General features: G+C 35.1%; 3 protein-coding genes across 3 annotated transcripts in view; 2 read left to right on the top strand and 1 right to left on the bottom strand.

Moving 5' to 3' along the window:
• LOC134234998 (uncharacterized) overlaps positions 1 to 11,720 on the top strand; it is a 37,602-nt gene extending 25,882 nt beyond the window's left edge. The window contains exons 17-21 of the mRNA XM_062717068.1: positions 2,607 to 2,661; positions 2,939 to 3,074; positions 9,085 to 9,242; positions 9,430 to 9,486; positions 11,497 to 11,720. Of these exons, the coding sequence (XP_062573052.1) occupies positions 2,607 to 2,661; positions 2,939 to 3,074; positions 9,085 to 9,242; positions 9,430 to 9,486; positions 11,497 to 11,689 (599 nt within the window). The 3' untranslated portion in view covers positions 11,690 to 11,720. The remainder of the gene's footprint in view (positions 1 to 2,606; positions 2,662 to 2,938; positions 3,075 to 9,084; positions 9,243 to 9,429; positions 9,487 to 11,496) is intronic.
• Positions 11,721 to 15,408: 3,688 nt separating this feature from the next.
• LOC134235019 (probable cytosolic iron-sulfur protein assembly protein CIAO1 homolog) lies at positions 15,409 to 16,692 on the bottom strand. The gene is made up of 3 exons (XM_062717102.1): positions 16,511 to 16,692; positions 16,150 to 16,399; positions 15,409 to 16,034 (listed from the first exon to the last, which is right to left on the bottom strand). Exons 1-3 carry the CDS (start codon positions 16,652 to 16,654, stop codon positions 15,424 to 15,426), a joined length of 1,005 nt encoding a protein of 334 aa, XP_062573086.1. The 5' UTR covers positions 16,655 to 16,692; the 3' UTR covers positions 15,409 to 15,423.
• Positions 16,693 to 18,933: 2,241 nt separating this feature from the next.
• Positions 18,934 to 22,198, top strand: part of LOC134234997 (ras suppressor protein 1-like) — a 3,818-nt gene continuing 553 nt past the window's right edge. The window contains exons 1-9 of the mRNA XM_062717067.1: positions 18,934 to 19,140; positions 19,361 to 19,411; positions 19,911 to 19,978; positions 20,243 to 20,295; positions 20,570 to 20,688; positions 20,766 to 20,848; positions 21,050 to 21,164; positions 21,462 to 21,594; positions 21,758 to 22,198. The exon at positions 21,758 to 22,198 is cut by the window's right edge and continues 553 nt beyond it. Coding sequence (XP_062573051.1) covers positions 19,032 to 19,140; positions 19,361 to 19,411; positions 19,911 to 19,978; positions 20,243 to 20,295; positions 20,570 to 20,688; positions 20,766 to 20,848; positions 21,050 to 21,164; positions 21,462 to 21,594; positions 21,758 to 21,842 — 816 coding nt within the window. The 5' untranslated portion in view covers positions 18,934 to 19,031 and the 3' untranslated portion in view covers positions 21,843 to 22,198. The remainder of the gene's footprint in view (positions 19,141 to 19,360; positions 19,412 to 19,910; positions 19,979 to 20,242; positions 20,296 to 20,569; positions 20,689 to 20,765; positions 20,849 to 21,049; positions 21,165 to 21,461; positions 21,595 to 21,757) is intronic.

The raw sequence follows: 22,198 nt of genomic DNA, 5'->3' as shown, positions 1-22,198 counted from the left end.
TGTGGCCCAAAAATCGTCATAAGTTGTTTCGGCAAAGACGACATTTTTGAGTGAATTTTCGAGAGAGTCACGGAAGTCCTCTACTTGTTCCGATTTTTTTGTAATTATTTCCTCCATTACTTCCACCTGTGTGGAAATCCAGGTGTCGGATGTCGTGATTAGGTTGCCAATTCGTTTGGCCTCAAGTGCCGACTCCGCAGCTCGGATTTTATCTGCAGCCATCAGATCTCCGGATCGGATAGCTTTGACACACTGGAAGGCTTGTTCCGCAGAATCAAATTGTTCGCCAAAGACAGAGAGTTGACACGGATAGAAATTAGATAATACGTTTTCTTCACCATGAAAGAGAATGCAGTTATTCGGACATTTTTTTGTGAAGTTCGGACATTGCTCATCACCAGGGCAATGTCCCTGCTGAAGACACACTTTACATTTGGAATCCTCCGTGCATTGATTGGTGGAGTGATCCGAACTCCAACAAATGCTACACTTTCTTTTCGGTGGTTTTGGTTGACCAAAGTGATAGATGCGGCACTGGATTCCTGCGCAGTAGCTCGTGCGGGGTAGGAATTTGTTTTCTGCGAGAGGCTCTATGTATATATATCTATTGCCATTCAACACTCCGGTCATTTTTTTGGTCACGGGATTTCTTATTTTTTCATATTGTAGATCGCTTTTTAGGTTTACACCTAGTTTATTAAGCATTGCCAGAATTTCGTTGTCATCTACAGAGAGAGGCACGCCAGACACAGTGACTTTGAGAACTCTATCTGCAGGGGATTTTGAGCCTGTTGTGTAAGGATTATGGTTATAGACATTGAAGTTTTGATTATTGATGTCAACCCCTTGCTCCAGCAATGTTTGTTTGCTTTCATCATCGATCAAATATATTCGCCAGAGGTCACGGTTGAGCTGTATGCATCGTACCGTGTCTCCGACGGAGCGAATCACACATTGCATAAGCTCAAAATCAGATATTCTTTTGTTTCTGTTCGTTTGAATTTCACTATTTTTTAGATAGACAGATTTAGATAATGCTTCCATCTTGAGGCTAGAGGTTTTTTTCCGAAGTTTAGGACATATGATTGACAGTTTATAATCGACAGGTAAATAACAAGTAAACACAGGTGAACACGTACTCACCGATCAGCCGAACCGTTTACAAAGAAAGATCCCAAACAATCACAATTATGCAAATCGATTTCTGCACAGAGAAGTGTCCTATACGACAACTAGGCGATGGCGAAATCGTTCTGTGATTTTTGGAGTCAAAGAGTCTTTGAAAACAGCAAAAATTTGTCAAAAAATACGGAGCGAGGGAGGCCACTGCTTTCCTTCGCCCTGTCACGTGACTTTTTTCTTCCATTCATTTTCTTCATAGAGGTTGCACATACTGAAATGAAATTTAGTATACAGATTTATCAGATGACTAGCCATGTCAAGTTCTGTTTTGGGTACGATCTTGCCATTTTTGACAGAGTTGTGCCCTCTTGGACTTTGAGAAATTCCATTTTGGGGGGGAGGGGGGCATAAGTGTTTTACAAACATCTCTTGTATTTAATTCAAACGTCAGCTGAATTAAGGTCTCTCAAGAATATAAAGAAGTGTACATGTACAGACTGTACATGTAATTCTGCTCAGGAATTGCTTCAACTTCATATCCTGATACATATGGATAAGAGCTATTCAAATTTCAAAATTTTCTTCACCTTGACATCACTTTTCCAAAATTTGTGATTAGCTAAGTTTCAAAGATATTTTCATCATCATAATAAATCATAATACATGTATTTAAGCATCCTCCTATAAGGTGAATTCAGGATTGATCAAATCATGGCCTCACGACTAGGTTTTTGCCATAAATAGGGGAACAAAGCTTGAAATAAGAATATGAAGTCCAGAAGAATAACATTTTTCTTTTAATACCCCTGCTCAGAAGGAGAGGAGGGTATACTGTTTTACCTTTGTATGTTGTCTGTCTGTAATGAATTTTTCATTGCAGTTTTCTCAGCAACTACTCATTGCAGATACTTGAAATTTTAGCAAACTCTTTGTCTAGGCATGTCATATGATGGGATTTATTTTTGCTTTAATCATTTGTCAACTTCTTATTTATCAAGGCATCTGTCTGTACCATACATAACAATTTTTTCTCAGTTTTATTAGTAACTACTCTTTGCAGATACTTGAAATATTAACACACTCATTGTTGAGGCATGTCATAAAGAGAGATTAAAATTTATATGAATGTGACGTCAACTTCCTGTTAATCTGTGCACCTGTCTGTACCACACATACAAATTTTTGTCACCGTTTTCTAATTAACATCTCATTTATGGTGCATGAAATTTTAGCACTCGTTTAGGCATGCCATTTGGTGAGATTCTTTTTTGTATGAATCTTATGTCATCTTCCCATTTATCCCTGTGTCTATCTGTAGCTGAGCTCATGTATAGGCTCACAGACTTCTTGTTGAAGTTAACATCAATTCAGTCTTAAAAAACATATAAATATATACCTTTGAGACCCAGTAACAACATTTATTTGCATGAAGATAATATGGCAATGTACATATTGTGATTTGTGGTTCTCCTTTTCATGTATAGAGGGTTACAGCAGTTTTCAACAGGAGACATTGGAAGACCTGATGGCAAGTTTACAGTAAGTGATTTAAGTGTAGTTCACAGACATGCAACTAATTATGTGATAATGGGCAAAAATATAAATAAGGTAAAATAAGCACCATAAAATATGAATTCCTTCATTGCAGACATGCAGGGAAAACTGGTTAATTAATAAAAGTTATGTATTTTATGAGGAATGTTTTTCATCCAAGCATGTATTTCCCTATAAATTTCAATCTTTCATTCCTGCAGTAGACATGATTAAAATCCTAAACCATTGTATCTTTGCTTTAAATGCTTCCTTTAATTGATAGGGAGTTCTATGGAGGGAAGCAGTTTGAGGGGAGTTATGTAGATTACGCTCCAGGAGAAATGGTGGTGGCCCGTTATAGTGTAGATCTACAGTGGTACAGGGCTCGTGTCATCAGCTCGGGGGACAGGAAAGTGGAGGTCAGATCTAGTAATAAACATCATCTTAATTCCTTAACATCTTATAAAATGTCATGAACTAAGGCTATCTAAATTTAATTCTCTGGTTCTCAGGCCAATTTTCTCCAAAACAGATGCGGGAAGGCGGCATTTTATTTATCATTTTATTGGCAATAAAGTACATGAGGGAGGTATTTTTTTAATTTTGAATTTTCTTTATTATAAAGATACTTTTTAGCTCTTCTGAGCCAAAGGCTCAAAGAGCTAATGCTATGGCCATTTGTGCGGTGTGCGTTAACTTTTTAGAATATGGGCCATAACTCAAGAACCCCTTGGCCAATCAGTGTCAAATTTGTCACAGGGTATCCTTGGCCCAAGGGCTACCATTTATACTAAAATAAGGGGTGGGACCCTAAAACAAGGGGAGATAATCAGGAAAACAAAACCAAAAGTACTGGTTGCTAAAAAATCTTCTTCTCCAGAACCACCAGGCAGATTTTCACCAAACTTACATACAAGGATCAGGATATGTTGAAGATTAAAAATTGTTCAAAGCATGACCCTGGGGCAAAGGGCGTGGTCTCAAGGTCACTTTAAAGTTGACCTAAATTTACAATTAATAAAAATGTTTATATTTTGCTTACTATAAGGACTAGGATCATCAAATCTTGTAAGTTGATGCATCTTAGGACTTCACATCATGTTAACTCAAAAGTAGGTCACGGTGACCTACTTTTTTAGCTCACCTGAGCCGAAGGCTCAAGTGAGCTATTCTGATCAAAATTTGTCTGTCGTCTGTCGTTGTCGTCGTCGTCGTTGTCGTAAACTTTTCACATTTTCATCTTCTTCTCAAGAACCACTGGGCCGATTTCAACCAAACTTGGTACAAAGTATCCTTGGGTGAAGGGGATTCAAGTTTGTTCAAATGAAGGGCCAGGCCCTTTTCCAAGGGGAGATAATTATGAATTAGAGAAAAATTAATAGCGTTTTTAAAAAATCTTCTTCTCAAGAACCACTGGGCCAGGAAAGATGAAACTCATGTGGAATCATCCTCAGGTAGTGTAGATTCAAGTTTGATCAAATCATGACCCCCGGGGTTAGGGTGGGGCCAAAATGGCCGATCAAAGTTTTACATAGAAATATATAAGAAAAATCTTTAAAAATCTTCTTCTCAAGAACCACTGGGCCAGGAAAGATGAAACTCATGTGGGATCATCCTCAGGTAGTGTAGATTCAAGTTTGTTCAAATCATGACCCCCTAGGGGGTAGGGTGGGGCCAAAATGGCCGATCAAAGTTTTACATAGGAATATATAGGAAAAATCTTTAAAAATCTTCTTCTCAATAACCACTGGGCCAGGAAAGATGAAACTCATTTGGGATCATCTTCAGGTAGTGTAGATTCAAGTTTGTTCAAATCATGACCCCGGGGGTAGGGTGGGGCCAAAATGGCCGATCAAAGTTTTACATAGGAATATATAAGAAAAATCTTTAAAAATCTTCTTCTCAATAACCACTGGGCCAGGAAAGATGAAACTCATGTGGAATCATCCTCAGGTAGTGTAGATTCAAGTTTGTTCAAATCATGACCCCTGGGGGTAGGGTGGGGCCAAAATGGCCGATCAAAGTTTTACATAGGAATATATAGGAAAAATCTTTAAAAATCTTCTTCTCAAGTACCACTGGGCCAGGAAAGATTAAACTCATGTGGAATCATCCTCAGGTAGTGTAGATTCAAGTTTGTTCAAGTCATGACCCCCGGGGGTAGGGTGGGGCCAAAATGGCGGATCAAAGTTTTACATAGGAACATATAGGGAAACCTTTTAAAATCTTCTTTTCAAGTACTTCAAAGCCAGGCTTCGTTATATTTATAGGGAATCATCCTCAGGTAGTGTAGATTCAAGTTTTTTTTCAAATCATGACCCCCTTGGGGTGTGTTAAATTCAAGTCCCCCCCCCCCCCCCCAGTTTACTTTCAGTTCTGATCTGATCTGTGTTTTTTCCTAGCCAATTGCTCAGGTGAGCGATGTGGCCCCTGGGCCTCTTGTTAATTTTGCGGGCATTTGTTTTCAAATTGATTTGAAGGCATATTTTGAACACTTTAAGGCCTATGATCATCAAACTTAGTCAATTGATGCATCTTGGGTCCTTGAACAACGTCAACTTGAAAGTAGGTCACCGTGACCTACTTTTTGAACTTTTATGACTCATCCTTTTTAAAACATTTAATCCTATTATTTAAGGCACTGAAAGGGTTAGAATCATCAAATCTTGTAATTTGCTGCATCTTCGGACCTTAAAACATATTTAAGAAAAAGTAGGTCATTGTGACCTACTTTAAGAATTTTGCAGGCATTTGTTTTCAAATTGTTAAAAAGGCATATTTTGATTACCGTAATTTCGGGATTATAGGTCGATGGGGTATATAGGTCGAAAGGCTCATTTTCAGCCTTAATTTTTGAAAAATCCTAAGATAGGACGAACTTACTATATAGGACGAGGCTTTGTTTCCCGTTTTCTAAAGATTCTTACGCAGATACAACATATCAGAACAGGTAAACCCCTAAAATTACCGGGGTTATTCCGTGACATGAACGTATCAAGAAAATAAACAGGTATTTTAATGAGTACAGCATTTAAATAAAGTTTTTTAAAAAATGTAGTTAAAACTTCTTTGAATTGTGTTACTTCTTATTTTTCTCCAACTTGCCTGTTCAATGCCGCCGTATTTTCACACTGTTGTTAAATCAGATGCATAAATAACACGTAAATAAGTTATTATTTTACAGCTATAGTTCGGGAAATACCCGAGACCAAAGAATAGTAATTCCGATTTCAGAACAACTTGGACACATTTCTAATAAATTTTATTTAGACATTATTTACCGGTGGACGACAATTACTTCGATGTCCGCCATTTTTATTTTTCTTCTCAAGGGATTTGCTAAAACACGCAAATGACCATTGAATGTATATATCAAGCAACAGTAAAGAATTGAAATCATATTAACACTCTATAGTTTAATTTATAAATTTAATTGAGAGTACATTCACAATTTGACTGTCAACATGAATTTCACGGCTTTGTTTGTTCAATGATGTGTAACACTAATACCATATAATGGCACGCGGGTTTCTTAACCATGCCCCGCAGGCATTTAAACTATACACAGGTGTTATAACACCTTTGCGTACACAGTGTAAATCCCTTTATCTGTCAGACAGTTAAAAATTCTGTTAGAAGCCAATCTTTGTATCGGTATATTCAAAATAACTTCGTTTGACCGGTATTACAATTAAATAAAATAAAAAAAACAGTAATGACTAGCGTCTTTTTTTTTTTGGTGATTAAATTTAGGAATTGAATGGCAACAAATTATTTCACTCATTTTACATTTAAATAAACATAAGACAATAAAAAATATTTAATATACTATTTCAATTTATTGCTACTAATAAATGGTAAAAACACTACAGTTGTGATCGTGAAAAATTTCCATATTTTAAATTTTGATACGGTTGCGGTTTTACTTTTAGCACACGATCGCGACTTCCTAACTTCACAAGATGGATACCGCTTGATGTTAATGGACAATACGTTGAGGAATTATTTAATAGATGAAGCAATGTTGTTTTCCTTTGTCATCAACGGATAATTAATGGAATTTATTTTGTAAGAAAGCTATAGAATAAATAATTTATTGTTTACCGGGGCATTAATTTTTTTGCGAAAAATAATCAAAAAAGTTACGAAAGTGGCACAAATTTGCTTTGAAATTGAAGTAAATTTTACTGATTAGGGGGCATTTTTCGTAAACTTGAGCCTTAAATAGGTCGAATTCTGTATATTGGGCGACCCCAGCGGTTCTGAGAAAAAAAGTATCGACCTATATTCCGTAAATTACGGTACCTTCAGACCTACGATGATCAAACTTGGTCAGGAGATGCATCTTGAGACTCTGAAAAATGTCGGCCAAAATGTAGGTCACGGTGACCTACTTTCGACATTTTATGGCTATATTTAAGTATCTTAGGTATTTATTGGCTTAGAATCATCAAACTTTGTGAGTTGATGCATCTTGGGTTTTTGGAGAGTGACAACCAAAAATTAGGTCATGTGACCTACTTTCGACTTTTTATTGCTATTATTAAGTATCTCAGGTACTTATTGGCTTAGAATCATTTAACTTTGTCAGTTGATGCATCTTGGGTTTTTGGAGAATGTCGACCACAAAGTAGGTCACAGTGACCTACTTTTGACATTTTATGGCTATATTTACATATCTGGTACTTATTGGTTTAGAATTATCATACTTTGTCAGTTGATGCATCTTGGGTTTTCGGAAAATGTCGACCAAAAAGTAGGTCACGGTGACCTACTTTTGAATATCTCAGATATTTATTGGCTTAGAATTATCAAACTTGGTGAGCAGATGCATCTTGGGACTCTAAAAAATGTCAACCAAAATGTAGGTCACGGTGACCTACTTTCCACATTTTATGGCTATATTTAAGTATCTCTGGTACTTATTGGCTTAGAATCATCAAACTTTGTCAGTTGATGCATCTTGGGTTTTCCGAGAATGTCGACCAAAAAGTAGGTCACAGTGACTTACTTTTAACATTTTATGGTTATATTTATGTATCTCTAGTACTTATCCGTTTAGAATCATCATACTTTGTCAGTTGATGCATCTTAGGTTTTCGGAGAATGTCGACCAAAAATTAGGTCACAGTGACCTACTTTTGAATATCTCAGATATTTATTGGCATAGAATTATCAAACTTGGTGAGCAGATGCATCTTGGGACTCTAAAAAATGTCAACCAAAATGTAGGTCACAATGCCCTTCTTTCAAATTTTATGGCTATTTTTAAGTATTTACCGGGACTTATGGGTTTAGAATCATCATACTTTGTCAGTTGATGCATCTTGGGTTTTTGGAGAATGTCAACCACAAAGTAGGTCACAGTGACCTACTTTTGAATATCTCAGGTATTTATTGGCTTAGAAATTTCAAACTTAGTCAGCAGATGCATCTTGGGACTCTGAAAAATGTCGACTAAAATGTAGGTCATGATGACCTACTTTCGACATTATATGGCTATATTTAAGTATCTTAGGTATTTATTGGCTTAGAATAATCAAACTTCGTCAGTTGATGCATTTTGGATTTTCCAAGAATGTAGACCAAAAAGTAGTCCTAATTGGCTAAGAATCATCAAATTTTGTCAGGTGATGCAACTTGGGTCTTAGGATACTTTAGGGTTAGAGGCTTCAAATACAAGTGATAGGTTGTACAATTTATCAGAAGAGCGATTCAAGGCCCTTGGGCCTCTTGTTTAATCACAGATATACTTTCCATGTCTGATAAAAATTTCTGCTTTATCCATTGCTTATCAGTGTGTGAACATCATAGGCAATGTCTTTGAATGTATTTTCAAACGAAGTAGCCAAAATCTCATTGCAAATTGCTACCGGAAGTGATAATTGAATACTAAACAACGAAAAAAATGAGGACAGAATCTTTTTTTTCCGAATTGGTCTCCGCAATACCAACTTTTTATTTTATCAAAAATTCAATTAAATTAGCAATGCGGCTACCCCAAAACGTATGCGCGTGGGCCTGAGAACCAGAATTGTAATTTTATGTAGCCTAATATAAAGGCAAAGAGGCATCCAGTTGATTTTGGTTTTGGGACTGAAATCCATCATGCTATAGTTTTGTCCAACATAAGAGTTTTTTATCTCTTTTTAAACAAAATATAAAACATTTGGTCTCTTTTTAGTTTAAATGCATAAAATGTTCTAATATGAAGTATTTATAATAAAAATGTAAAATCCCCATTATTTCTAGATAAAATCTTTAAGAATTGGAAATATGATTTTAACAATTTAATATCAAAAAAGAGATTTTTATGTGCAAATTTTGAGTCCATGCTTCACTCAGACTTAACAGTACAGAATCTTTTTTTTCAAAATACATTTCTGAGCAGAACAGAAAGTATTGAATTACAATCATTTTGACACACAGGTGTTTTATGTGGACTTTGGGAACAAGGAGGTTGTGTCTGATAAATCGGTCCGTAATATAGACCCCCAGTTCCTCCACCTACCCCTCCAGGCTCTGGAGTGTTTCCTAGTGGACATAGAACCTGTAGGAGGAACAGACAGATTTAGTCAGGAGGCCAGGTATGTTTATTTCTTTTTGTAGATTTACTCAGGAGGCCATTTGTGTGTACTGGGGTACACAGAGCTTGGCTTGAAAAAGAAAAAAAACTCTTAAAAATTGTTAATGTTTTATTGTTAATGAATTGTTAGTACAAGTGTTGTTAAATTTTTGGTAAAATGTGAACAATATTTGTATCCTTATTTTTAGAATGGAGTTCAGAAAACTAGTGGATGGGAAAACCTTGGTTGCCTACATCAAGTCAAGGTTTGTACTGGATAATGGTTTAGTAAACTTGAAACTTCAGTATCTTCAAACTCCTATACCTCGAATATCATAAATATGTCAGTGATGTGAGAGCCCCAGTATTTTATCTATACTGATATTTTGAATCCTCGGATTTCTCAGATTTTTTTTTAGGTCACCTGAGTAAACTCAGGTGACCTATTGTTATCTGTTTTCGTCCGTCGTTGTGCGTCGTTATGGGTGAAGGGGAACAAAAATTGTGAATTTCATGGTCCCTGCCCACCTGGGGGTGGGGCAAAAACCACTAAAATTAGTGCAATCTTTAAAAACTTCTTCTTTACTCCTGGACATCAAGCAGTCAAACTGTTGGTATGATTGTAATCAGCATTGAGTCCTCTACCAAAATTGTGAAATTTATGGCCCCAGGGTCAGGGGTTCTAGTGCTAGGGTTGGGCTAAACAGGTTATATAGTGAAAATGCATTATTTCTTTGAAATTCTTCTTTTCTGTTTGTGGGCATTAAATAAACTAACCAAGTGCATAGGTAAGTTGAAAATGACTGCCTTTTCCAAAATTGTGAATTTCATGGCCCTAGGGTCAGGGGTTCTAGTGCTAGAGCGGGGATGTATATATTATATACTGAAAATGCATAAATTCTTTGAAATTCTTCTACTCTGTTCATGGGCATTAAATAAACTAACCAAGTGGATAGCTTTGTTGAATTAGACTGCCTCTTCCAAAATTGTGAATTTCATGGCCCCAAGGTCAGGGGTTCTAGTCCTAGGGCAGGGCTATATAGATTATTTAGTAAAAAATGAATTATTTCTTTGAAAATCGTCTTCTTTGCTCCTGAGTATTAAATAAACTAACCAAGTACATAGTTATGTTGAATAAGGCTACCTCTTCCAAAATTGTGAATTTCATGGCCCCTGGGTTGGGGGTTCTGGTGTTAGGGCGAGGCTTTATTGATTATACAGTGAAAATGCATAAATTCTTTAAAACTCTTCTTTTCTGCACCTGAGTATTTAACCAATGAACTATGTACATAGTTATGAGGAGGAAGGATGCCTCTTTGAGATTTTTGAATTTCAGGGTCCCTGGGTTAGGGCTTCATGTATTAGGGCAGGCTCTAATGTTTATATAGTGAAAATACATGAATTCAAATGAAAATGCATGAATTCTTTGAAAATCTTTTCCTTTGTTATTGGGTATAATGCCAATGATCTTAGTATATATTTATGACAAAAAAACCTGCTTCCTCCAAAAATGGTTAATTTCCTGGCCCCTGGGACAGAGGTACCTCTGGGGAGGGGGGTAACATAGTCTGAAATAATTTAATGCTTTGAAATCTGCACTTTGGTATTAATCAACAGCATGATGAAATAAAATTTTAAAAGAATTCCAAAATTTTGAAAGATGTGGCCCCAGGGTCAGTGGTTCCTGTGGGATGGGGAGCTCAACTGTGGACCCGCCGTAACACAAGAAGCCCTGACCCAGGTGCCCTGAAATTCAGTAAAAGTGGAAATGTATTTTCTGTTTGTTATTCTGATCTACCTCTGGGTATAAAAGTAACCAAAATAAGCATGCTGAGTATATAATTATGATAAGCAATGGTGCCTCTTTCAAAATTGTGAATTTCATGGCCTCTAGTTTAAAACATGAATCAGAGTCAATTGTTGGAAAGTTGCCGCATGATACTCAGGTGACTTATAAGGCCCATGGGCCTCTTGTTTCTCGTCCTATCAGGTTCAAGATAATTAAGTTCAACTGTTTGAATTGAATTTCATTCAGACTGAGTGTGTAACTTAAGCCCCCTTCACATGCACTGATTTACCTGCATGGGTGCAGATATATTTTGGACGCATGCAAAATTTGCACCTGGAAAGAAAATCAGCGCACTTGAAAGGGGCTTTAGATACATAGGTTTGTTGACCTTGTCTGGTTCCATACAGAAACAAATAACTAGTGCGTAACATTATACTGCAATTTCTCTTTTGTTATATCCAAAATAACAGCAATATTTTGTCTGAAGGTCTTGGAGTGGTTGTGCGTGGGTGGAGCTGTTTGATACATCGGGAGAGGAGGATATCAGTATTGCTCGTACCTTGATTGAGCGGGGACTAGCACAGGAATCGACCGCCCTATCTAGCACCACCAGCGGGAGGGGCAGCAACACGTCCAGTCGAGTCTCTAGTCAGGAGTCCCTTGTCCTAGTCCCAGGATAATTACAGGACTAACTTCAATGTGATACATGTACAGCAAAATCCATCCGTAGATTGGCAAGAGAATAACAAAGAATTTTAAAAATCTACCTTTTCTCTATATAGTTAGGAAGTATGCTGTGTAGAAAAAGAACATGACATATAGTATTTACAAAACAACTTTGTTTTCAATTTTATAGGAAAAATGACAGATTTTTTTTGTAAAAATATAGATATTTACAGTACAAGCTTCATGTATTGTACAAAGCTCAAAAAATGGAAGGATCTTGTTTGTGAAATATTTGTAGAGAGAGTCATGCAACTATTGGAAAGTAGAGGAAGTCATTCAAATAGTAGAAGAGATTATAATTCATAAGTCCTTTAATCCTTGTTCATTTTTTACTGACAGTCATGTGTACGATTAGATACAAACCAATGTATCTGTAATAGAGAAGGTACAGTGTAGATGTCTCACCTAAAATCATCTCATGTCAAGTTCACAAGATTAACTGCACATGCTAGTGTATTATAATGAGTAAGTTAAGGGATTTCTGCAGTATTGATTTATCAGTAAATCTTTGTCAAGTTCATAAGTGTTGTATAAATCATTTAAATTGAACTTGCAGGTTCTGTTTATTTTGCTTTTATAAGTTTTACTCTGTTCTCAGGTAAAGAAAAACTTGAAAATGTGTTCATATTTCTAAAACCTTGTTTTAAAATTTTTAAGTTTCTTTCTATATCCAAGGAAAGTAGAGGTACTTTCTCGAGTGATTTTATGAATATCATTTCATATGTACATGTAAATATTAATTACCCTGCATTCGTCCATTTTGTATTTTTTGGGTCACATGCCAAATGAAAGCAATGGTAAAGAGATGAGATAGTGCGTTAAATTTCCAACGTCTTGATCATAATGCCCTATAACTCAGTTCAGAATCATGTACGCATATTTTCTGTGCAATTAATGTTAATTCATCTGTAATAATTACAAAATCTTGAATGTGTACTACATATAGTTGTCTGAAATATCACTAAAAACCGTTCACAGCTTTCCTCTGAAACCCACATTTTTTTTTTTTTACATTTTTAGAAATCATTTTACGTCTTTTTGTAAAAATTTTGACTTTAAGAATCACCCAAGAATCAGTGCTTCCTATTAAATGTTGATTTCTGGCCTATTTTTTGCTGTTTCATAAGTGATTCTATAAATTTTTTCTTGCTTATACATGAATATGTGAGTTGCAATCGGTTGACACTAGTTCTACTAATAATGATTCAGATACGGTAACATTCATTAGGACACTCTAGTCAAGTAAATAGGAAAGTGTTATACTTGAAGTTTGCAAATCTGCTCATAGAGTTAAAACTTGCAGAGAAATATTCTTTGACAGTTACGGATTTGAAAGGAAAAAAAATGTCATAGATACTCATGTGAACAATATGCATTGTATCACCTTAAACCATTTAAGCATCAAAAGATGTTACTTTCATATCGAATTTCATTTACAGAATTGTTTGTATCTTCATTCATGCATATTTTGTTTTGTCATTTGTTGTTTTATATGTGTTTATTGAAATTTTGATATGTACATGTTATTTCCTATGTCCAAATAGACAATTTAATTGTGCCAAAACTTTCTGTATTTTAAAAAATGCAAGAAAAGCAATAAAAATGATCATGAATCTCTTTCTGTGGTTTTAATTAAAATTTAAACAGGACACAAATTATGCTGAAAGAGTTTAGAATATGGGGAGGAAAATGCAAGTTTTTTTTTGTTTGTTCTTGAGAATTCAGAGCTGAGCACTCGGGGTCATGGAGCAGTGAGGGATCTCTTTTGTGTTAGTATCTATTCTAACATGGCACCTCATTTTATAATGTTCTCTCTGACATGGCATCTTGTTTTATATTATATATATAGAAGTTTATTTTTGGTAATTTTCATTGGCTGAAAGGACGTCACATGATATTCCTCTTTTTGTGATATCGACGCGTGGCGAAAAATGATATCGCATGACACAGCGTTCGGTTGCACTGAAGATGCGTAGAACATGGCGTCATAATATAAGAAGTGTGTTTTTAACAATTTTGACGTAATGACAGCCAAAAGTCTGTTTAGTTAGGACTGTGTCAGTGCATTCACTTTGAGCGATTATATAATATAAATATTATGGACTTTAGTGTAGGTCGATATGTGGTTATAAGGACTCATGGCAATTGATATTGACCAAAGACACAGAAAGTGATAGTGACCGAGCCTGCGACCAGGCTCGGTCGCCATCATTTTCTGTGTCTGAGGTCAATATCAATTGCCATGAGTCCTTATAACCACATATCGACCTACACTGAAGTCCATAATTGTGTAATAATGGTCTTACCCAAGGACTGGTATCCACATCCCACATGGGACACACTGCACTGAAGTGCAATGATATGACATGCCAAAGTCTGATGGTGAGGAGAAACAAAATGATTTTTTGAAGATGTTGGTGTATATTTGATTTAGCGCATTTGTTAATGTTCTTATTTATGTATATACATGTGTATACGCAAGGCATTTAGCGTTGTACTTGAATTAGCAAATTAAAAGTTTCTTTCCACCAAAAGTGCTAAAAAGAATACACAGCCAAATGCAATACATTTACAGTAGTTTGATCTTTGACCTCAGTATTTACACTGGTCATCTACTCCTTATGGTAAACTAGCATATACTGTACTGACTTTGATGCCTGTAAAGCAAAGGGTCTCAGTATTGAATGGTTAGCAGCAATGTTCAGTTTGACACTTGACATTGCTTTTGAGCCTAAAATTGATATACAGATCATCTACCACTCAAGTGGAACCAATTGTGATGCTTATCAAGATATTGAGTGGACATCTGATGATGTCTTTATTACTTTAATTTTGACCTTGTGACCTCGATATTTACAGTGGTAATCTACTCAGGTTTTGAGAGTTACGGGTAGATATTGTACAGACTATTATCTTCCTATGTATTGAGTTGATTGATCCTTGACCTTTGACCCTGATATCTCAAACTCCCAGAGTGGTCATCTAGTTCTTAGGATCTAGAAAAGTATGTCTGTCAAGCATGGATTCTCAAGAAATTGAGAAGTCAATGCTTCCTATGTCCAGTTTGCACCTTTATCCTCAAAATCAAGATATTGAACCGACGTCTTACATCAAGAATAATGTGAATCTTGATCTTTTACACTGTAATCTCAAATAATTTCTTCCTACAACTTGTAAAACTGATCCTCATTTGGAAGCTCAACCTATTCTCAAAGGTCCTAGCTATCAACTCAGGTGAGCTAAAACTCTTCTCGAATACAATTAAAGGTCTGAATCTATGAATTCATGAATTTTGATGTTCTGGTAAAGGGCTCATTATTTTGCCCCCTTGATGTCAAGAGACTCAAATAAGGAGATATGTTTTAATAACTATTCAATTAACTCAATATGCACTCTATGGTCTGAATCCTGGCTGAACTCATCAATTATGAATTTCACCATCAAGAAAAAGTTGCCTGTTGCAGATTTGGATGGTTTGAAAAATGGTCCAACAACAACATGGATAAGAATCTTCAAGTTTTATACCTTGGAGTATATCTGTGTACCAACATAAGACATTTACAAAAGATGTATATGTTATTATGTACATCCATGTAATGACGTGGCTCATACCTTGGTAAGAAAAACTCATTTTCACATTTGCTCTAATTAATCAAGAAAAATTAAAAACAAACATTGTTTATCAGATTTAATCAAGCATAACTTTCCACAATTTTACATCACCATCATCACTGCCTGAGGCTAAGAGTCCTTGAACTTTGGGATTCCATGACACAGAATTAACATCTTGAGAATGGGCCTTGTTTTGAGAACAGACCAGACTGAATGAGGGTTGATTCTTGTCAGATATGTCTTCCTCTTTAAATATTCTAATACTATCATCAGCACAGGCTGAAACGATCAAACCAGTCGTGTGACACCAGCTAACATCATAAATCACTCGAGTATGGTATCCCGATAATGTACACACACATTTCCATGTGGATTCTTTTCCCGTTGTGTCTATTCCCTCTGGATTTCCTGGTAAATATTCCTGCCAGATTTTTAATGTTTTATCATCACTACATGACACCAAACGATGACCAGTGTGGTCAAAGCTGATTTTCCAAACAGTGGAGGTGTGGGATTCCAGTGTGTTACAGCAGGACCAGTCATCTATCTCCTCTTTGAACATTTTAATTGTATTGTCATAGCTACAGGATGCAAGCATTTCTCTTGTTGGATGCCATACAACATATTTAACATCTTGGGTGTGACTGGTGATGACACTTGCACATTCATACTCCTCATCCTCTGTCACTGCATAAAAAAATCATTTTAAATGATTCGCCAAAAAAAAAATCAGACATCTATGTGTACCATAATTAATATACTGTATTATAAAATTTGATTCCTTGCAAAAATCAACCATTACCTTCCCAAATCCAAACACTTTTGTCTCTGCTGCATGTGGCCAGTAATGACCCTGTTGGTGCCCAAGATACGGCTTTGACCTCATTCTCATGACCTTCAAGGGACGCAATACATTCAAACTCTCCCTCTTTTCTGCTCCAGATATTGGTGGTAGCATCAAAACTTGCACTAGCTAGATAATTACCACAGGGAGACCAAGCAACATTACGAATGGTTCTCTGATGTCCTTCTGCAAGAATACTCTTACAAACCTAAATATGAAGATATTCAATGTCCTAGTTACTGTATAATTTTTTTTAAAAAATCAGATACAAAAAAAATCTGTGTTTACAAGCTTTGAGTTTAAAAACAAGGCACATTACCCAACTGTCCCCCTCTTTTCCCCATATCCTTATTGCTTTGTCTCCACCACAGGATGCTAGCAAGGTTCCCGCTGGATTCCAGGCCACACACCAAACTCGATCTTGGTGACCAGACAGAGTCAACAATTCTTGTATCTTAGCCATGCTACAAGAAAAATGAAAAATAATGATTCAAAAATCAGAGACATTATGTACAGATGTACTTGTCACTTGCGTATTTAAAAAAAACATCTTTTTCAATTCATTTGTTTATGTGCCCTATACCATGTGTACTTCTCCTAGTCAAGTTTGACGGCTATAATTACAGCAACTCGTGAACTGTTCAAAATCTATTGTTTCTACTGGTCTACCTCAGAGATTTTAGCAGTTACACTGATCTTGAACAGTATGCTAGCCCAGCCAAAACAATTAAGCTTCAATTAATTCATAGTGCATTAATTCAGTACACAGTGTTTTCAATAAGATTTTCAATAGAAGGAAAAATAGATGGTATAGCAGGAAACCAGTCTCGGCGAGGGGTCTGGGGGCCGCCCTAGGCCTCTCAGGCCATTTAAAAAGTAACTTTTTTCACATTCCTGTCACTATCAATTATCCAATTGTACTCCAAAAAGCCAATTAGAAAACAATTTTTATCTTTTTACAGATTTGTTAGACAGATTTTTGAGAATAGGTTTTTTTCTTCTGAACACTAAGTGTCTATAAAAACATTGAGACAACTTAAGTATGAAATTCTAGTACAGACAATGTCTGTGGTAGAATATTATACTTAACATGCTTAAATTTCTACATATTTTGTCCCTTTACAATAAATTGGTCAGGACTTTAATTCAAGATTAAAAAAAAAAATTAGTTGAAAATTTAAATAGTTTTTTTTTTAAACACTTAGTGATGTACAGTACCTCCCAAAAATTGAAATATCCTAGACTTTTCATAAATTAATTTTTTAACTGATTTACTTTTTTAACATTTTGTACAAGCTGAGATAGTCAGAACAAAATAATTAAGAAAATTGAATTTGATACAAAATACTAGACTAGTACATTAAAACCTTCCCAAATATGAAAATGATACCGTTCCTGTATTTCAAGATATCCTACACGAACAAATGAGAATAATAAAGTTTTTCATTTTAAGTTTGAGGAAATTTCGTAAGAATTTCTATGTCTGAGTCATGATTAAAATATTAAGACTTTTATTCGTAATTATTACGTCTTAGCTTAACATTTGAGATATTCAGTTTGAGGAAATTCTTTAAGAATTGATACATTTTTTCTTAATTAAGGTCTTAAAATTATTTTGGCCTTGATACAGTTATTTACTGTTGTTTCACCAGGGAACCCCTCATTTAATATTGAGGCTACCGCACAATCAATTTTCAATTGAAAATTATAAAACACAAACAAATCTTTTCAGAAGGGACCATTCGTTATGCCTCTTCATATATGTGATCTAAAACAATGTGTTACAGCAGCAGCACGTTTCTCCACGACTTCGCTCAAATATTTGTTGTCCGTGACGCCATTACCTGACACTATCTATGTATTCAAACTTCCTTGAAAAAAGAGCGCACTCAAGGGAAGCTACTCTACATCATGGAAGAGTTGCGATAAAATCTATGGATTTCACGTATCAGCATCGGCAAAATGGGGTTAAATCCTAATGACAGAAATTTCATAGCCGGCAAAATTTCTCGCACAGGCGGTTAATTTTGCCGGTTGCCGGCTCTTTTTGAAAACACTGTGTAATACATCACATTCAAGTACACCTAGCTGCTACAAAACTTAAGAACCAGGGAATTTCCCTGCCTATGATGATTTAATCCCCCAGTTACTTTGGTATTCCTCCTCATCCTCTGTTAGGAGACGAACTCTACTCTTTTCTATTCCCCCTGCTACTTTAATTTTTAAGGACAACCCTGCAGATGTGTAACAAAATGGATAGCAATATTACACCTACATGGACCTCACTTTCTTTGGCAGTAGCTTTACAGTGCCGCCAGAGCCATATACATAACATACAAAGCTTTCACATGTTGTCTCTCGTGCCATGACAGTGATTTAATTTTGTGGATAATGATTATTTTAAATCGCACCAGGTGTAACATTTAATCAGATGGAGAAAGACCTTTATTTAATTAATGTTGACATTTGCCCAAAAGACGTCATCACACAAAGAAACGGGATAAGAAAATTACTTAATCAAGTGCTTCTTGATGTGGGCTTCCTCTTATCATGGGCGCAGCCATCTTTATAATTTTTAAATATCCCTACGCAAATATTGATGACACGTTTTTTAACATTTTCAGAAAACGTTGATAATCGATAATGATCGATTCTCAAATATTTAGATGAATTTTGAAAGAAACTTATCATATAATTCGGATATCAGTTATATTTTGGGAATTATTTTGTTTGCGCATGAGAGGAATTTTGTATGTTGTTAGGCACTTCCGGAGTAAATATTTCCTAAATTGGCATTCTGTAAATTCCAACAATAATAAGTGTTTTTGAGCTCAATAAAGATGTCGAGCAAGGTTAAGAAATATATTGATGAATGTCGAGGAGACCAAAACAACACAGAACTTGACTTGGTTGATAAAGGAGTCGCGAGTCTAAATATACCAGGACTATGTAAGTAAAACCATGGGTCCCCTGTGTCTTGTTCTCTTCAAATAGTCCCTGTGCTTATCATAAAGTAGGGAAAGAATTTGATAAGATATATTTAAATGCAACCTCAATTAAATTATAATTTTAACTTTTTCTTGGCGTTATATTATTGATCCATGCAAGTTTTAAAAGTTATTGCAATACTTCAGTACTTGCTCAGTTGCTTTTTCTGATTTTTCTACAGTGGACTTGAAGCACCTGACAAGACTGACACTGTCTCACAACAAAATCAGCGGTATGTATAAACAAGCTTTAGGAGAGACTTTATATATGGAGAATCAGTAAACTTGATTGATATATATTTATTAGTTTCTCCAAAAACTATTGACAGACATATAATTTTTAGTTTACACTCCAAATCAACATATTCTCTAGACACCTTATATATGTAAGATAATATTTGATAATTATTAGTGAGACAAAATTTTCGTGACTTTGGCAATTGTGATATAATTCTAAATACATTACAAATACTGTGAGATTAAAATTTTTGTGAGCAGACAATTTTGTGTAATCACATGAAAACAAAGTTGACACGAATAAATGGTTATAATTACAGTACTTTATCAATTGATTGGCCAAGAGAAATTCCTGCAATATTAATTTTTATTGTGTTTTAATGATGACCATTGCAACTTAAAACACAATCATGGCAACTTGAAGATTTTCATTGAACAATTTACATTTTGATTTCACATCATCATTATGTACAAGATTTACTATTGTCATTTCAGAGGTCCCAGCCAATATAACAGAATTGGCAAATCTGGAACATCTTAATCTATTCAACAACCACATAAAGGTTTGTATTATGACATTATAACCATATAACAGTAGTCATGCAATTTGCATATATTTCACAATTCTACATCTTATATATATTGTACATTTTGAGTTTGATGATTTTATTACCTTGAAAAAAATTGTCACATACATGTATAATTTAATGAAATAATATTATCAATTTTTTTTTATTAATTGTTTTTACTTCAAATAAATAAATTTAGATATTTTAACTGCACCATAATTTTGTATTTCAATTGATGACTTTTTGTTTTAATTGTAGGAGCTTCCCAGCACCTTAAATTCCTTAATGAAACTGAAGATACTTAATGTTGGGTATGTGTTGACAACTTTTCTACATTTGTCATACTTATGTGCTATTCTTCTGATTACTGAGCTGTGCATGGATAAACTAGGATTTGTCACACAAGTTTTTGAGAGACTTTCTGAGTCTTGATAATTTGTCTGATTTAACACTTTTAAAGTCAATATACTGGTAAAGTAGATGTTTAGATGAAGGGGTTTTGCTATTTTAAAAGACCTTACTTGTTTGTAATTAAGTAAACCAGAGTATGTATGAAATGGTAATGGCTTATTACACATATTTTAGAATGAATAAGTTGAACATGTTACCTCGTGGATTTGGTGCCTTCCCAGCCCTGGAGGTTCTGGATCTGACATATAACAACCTTAGTGAAAAGTCCCTCCCTGGAAATTTCTTTTGTTTGGGTAAGATCAAATATTTTCAAAATGCTATAGTAGATATATGAATATAGAAGATTTATTGTAAAATCTTTTTTTTTCAGACACATTAAGGGCACTCTATCTTGGAGACAATGATTTTGAATACCTGCCTCCAGAAATAGGAAAACTAAAGAATCTGCAAATCGTAAGTATTTACAAAGAAGTACAACACAAAAGTACATCAAAAGCCATTTTTAATAGGATGTATTTATTACTGAATTTAAATATAGTAAATCAGTAAGGAAATCATCTTTAATGTCAATAAAAATTCATTATTTCGATTGTCCTTTTTCTTTGATGGTGCCTTTTAGATTATATTAACATTATCTCATTGGTTTGATATCAGCTATGTTTGAGAGAGAATGATTTAGTAGCATTACCAAAGGAAGTGGGAGATCTGCCTCGTCTGAGAGAATTACACATACAGGGAAACAGACTGACAGTGTTACCACCAGAAATAGGTAGATGTCTTCAATTCCCTGTGATAGTGTGATTTGAATTGTCCCCCTTTTAAAATTCCCCCAAATGAGGGAAGGGCAAAAGGGGCAAAAGCAAAACGGGTGAAAATTTCCCTGTATACAGTATTTGTTTTGTTTTTATCCATATTTAGGATTAGCAGGAAATAATTATGAGGAATTTCTTTTCATATTTGTCAGAGTCAAATGTTCTTTGTTGCCTTTGTTCTCTTGCTTTGAATCTAATTGTTGTACAGTTTAAGTCACTCATGTATTGTCTAACTATGTGGATTTTGATTACAGGTAATTTAGATCTAGTGGGATCTAAACAGGTATTCCGTGGAGAAAACAACCCTTGGGTGACACCCATAGCTGACCAATACCAAGTGGGCGTTTCCCATGTGTTTGACTATATAAGATCAGAAACATATAGATTGTAAGTTTCACTTGTAATGTCTCATTGCATATTCGTTGTTAAATTTTTGAAAGATTTATTAATTGCAGAAACAGTTCATAAGTTTTAGTTTAAATCTATGTGCATGTAAAATGTCAGAGATTTTCAAATGCAGACTTGAAATATTAAATTTACTTTTTTTCAGTTTATATGGCCGTCATATTGCTGCAGATTCTCCGCCGCCAAATAAACCTGCCGATAAATCAAAGAAGATTAGTCGAATGGGCTGAACCAATGAAATATATCGAGGAGAATGTGTAAACAAGACCAGAAATAAGCTTACTATAATACTCAAAGCTACAGGTTTACATATAGAGTAGCCATTGTGTGTAAATGTCCAACCATTTGTTACAATGAAAATTATGCCTTTTCTCTTTAGGAAACATAAATGATTTGTATTTATGGCATAGTAGGAGCTACAGAGCTTAAAACTTCCAAATGTACAGAAGAACTTTTTTTTTCAATGCTGGTGCTATGTTGTCTTGGGGTACTTAAACATTGTATCATTGATACCCATTAAACCCCATTATACATGTAAGGGGTATTCCATGTAGATTGTGTTTTATCTCCCATGAAAAATTAAATA

The sequence above is a fragment of the Saccostrea cucullata genome, unplaced genomic scaffold (genome assembly GCF_032062105.1).
Source record: "Saccostrea cucullata isolate Sc308-1 unplaced genomic scaffold, CSIRO_AGI_Scuc_v1 ctg100, whole genome shotgun sequence".
Classification (NCBI taxonomy): domain Eukaryota; kingdom Metazoa; phylum Mollusca; class Bivalvia; order Ostreida; family Ostreidae; genus Saccostrea; species Saccostrea cuccullata.
Note: the sequence above shows the minus strand (reverse complement) of the source record. Positions and strands in the feature narration are given on the sequence as shown.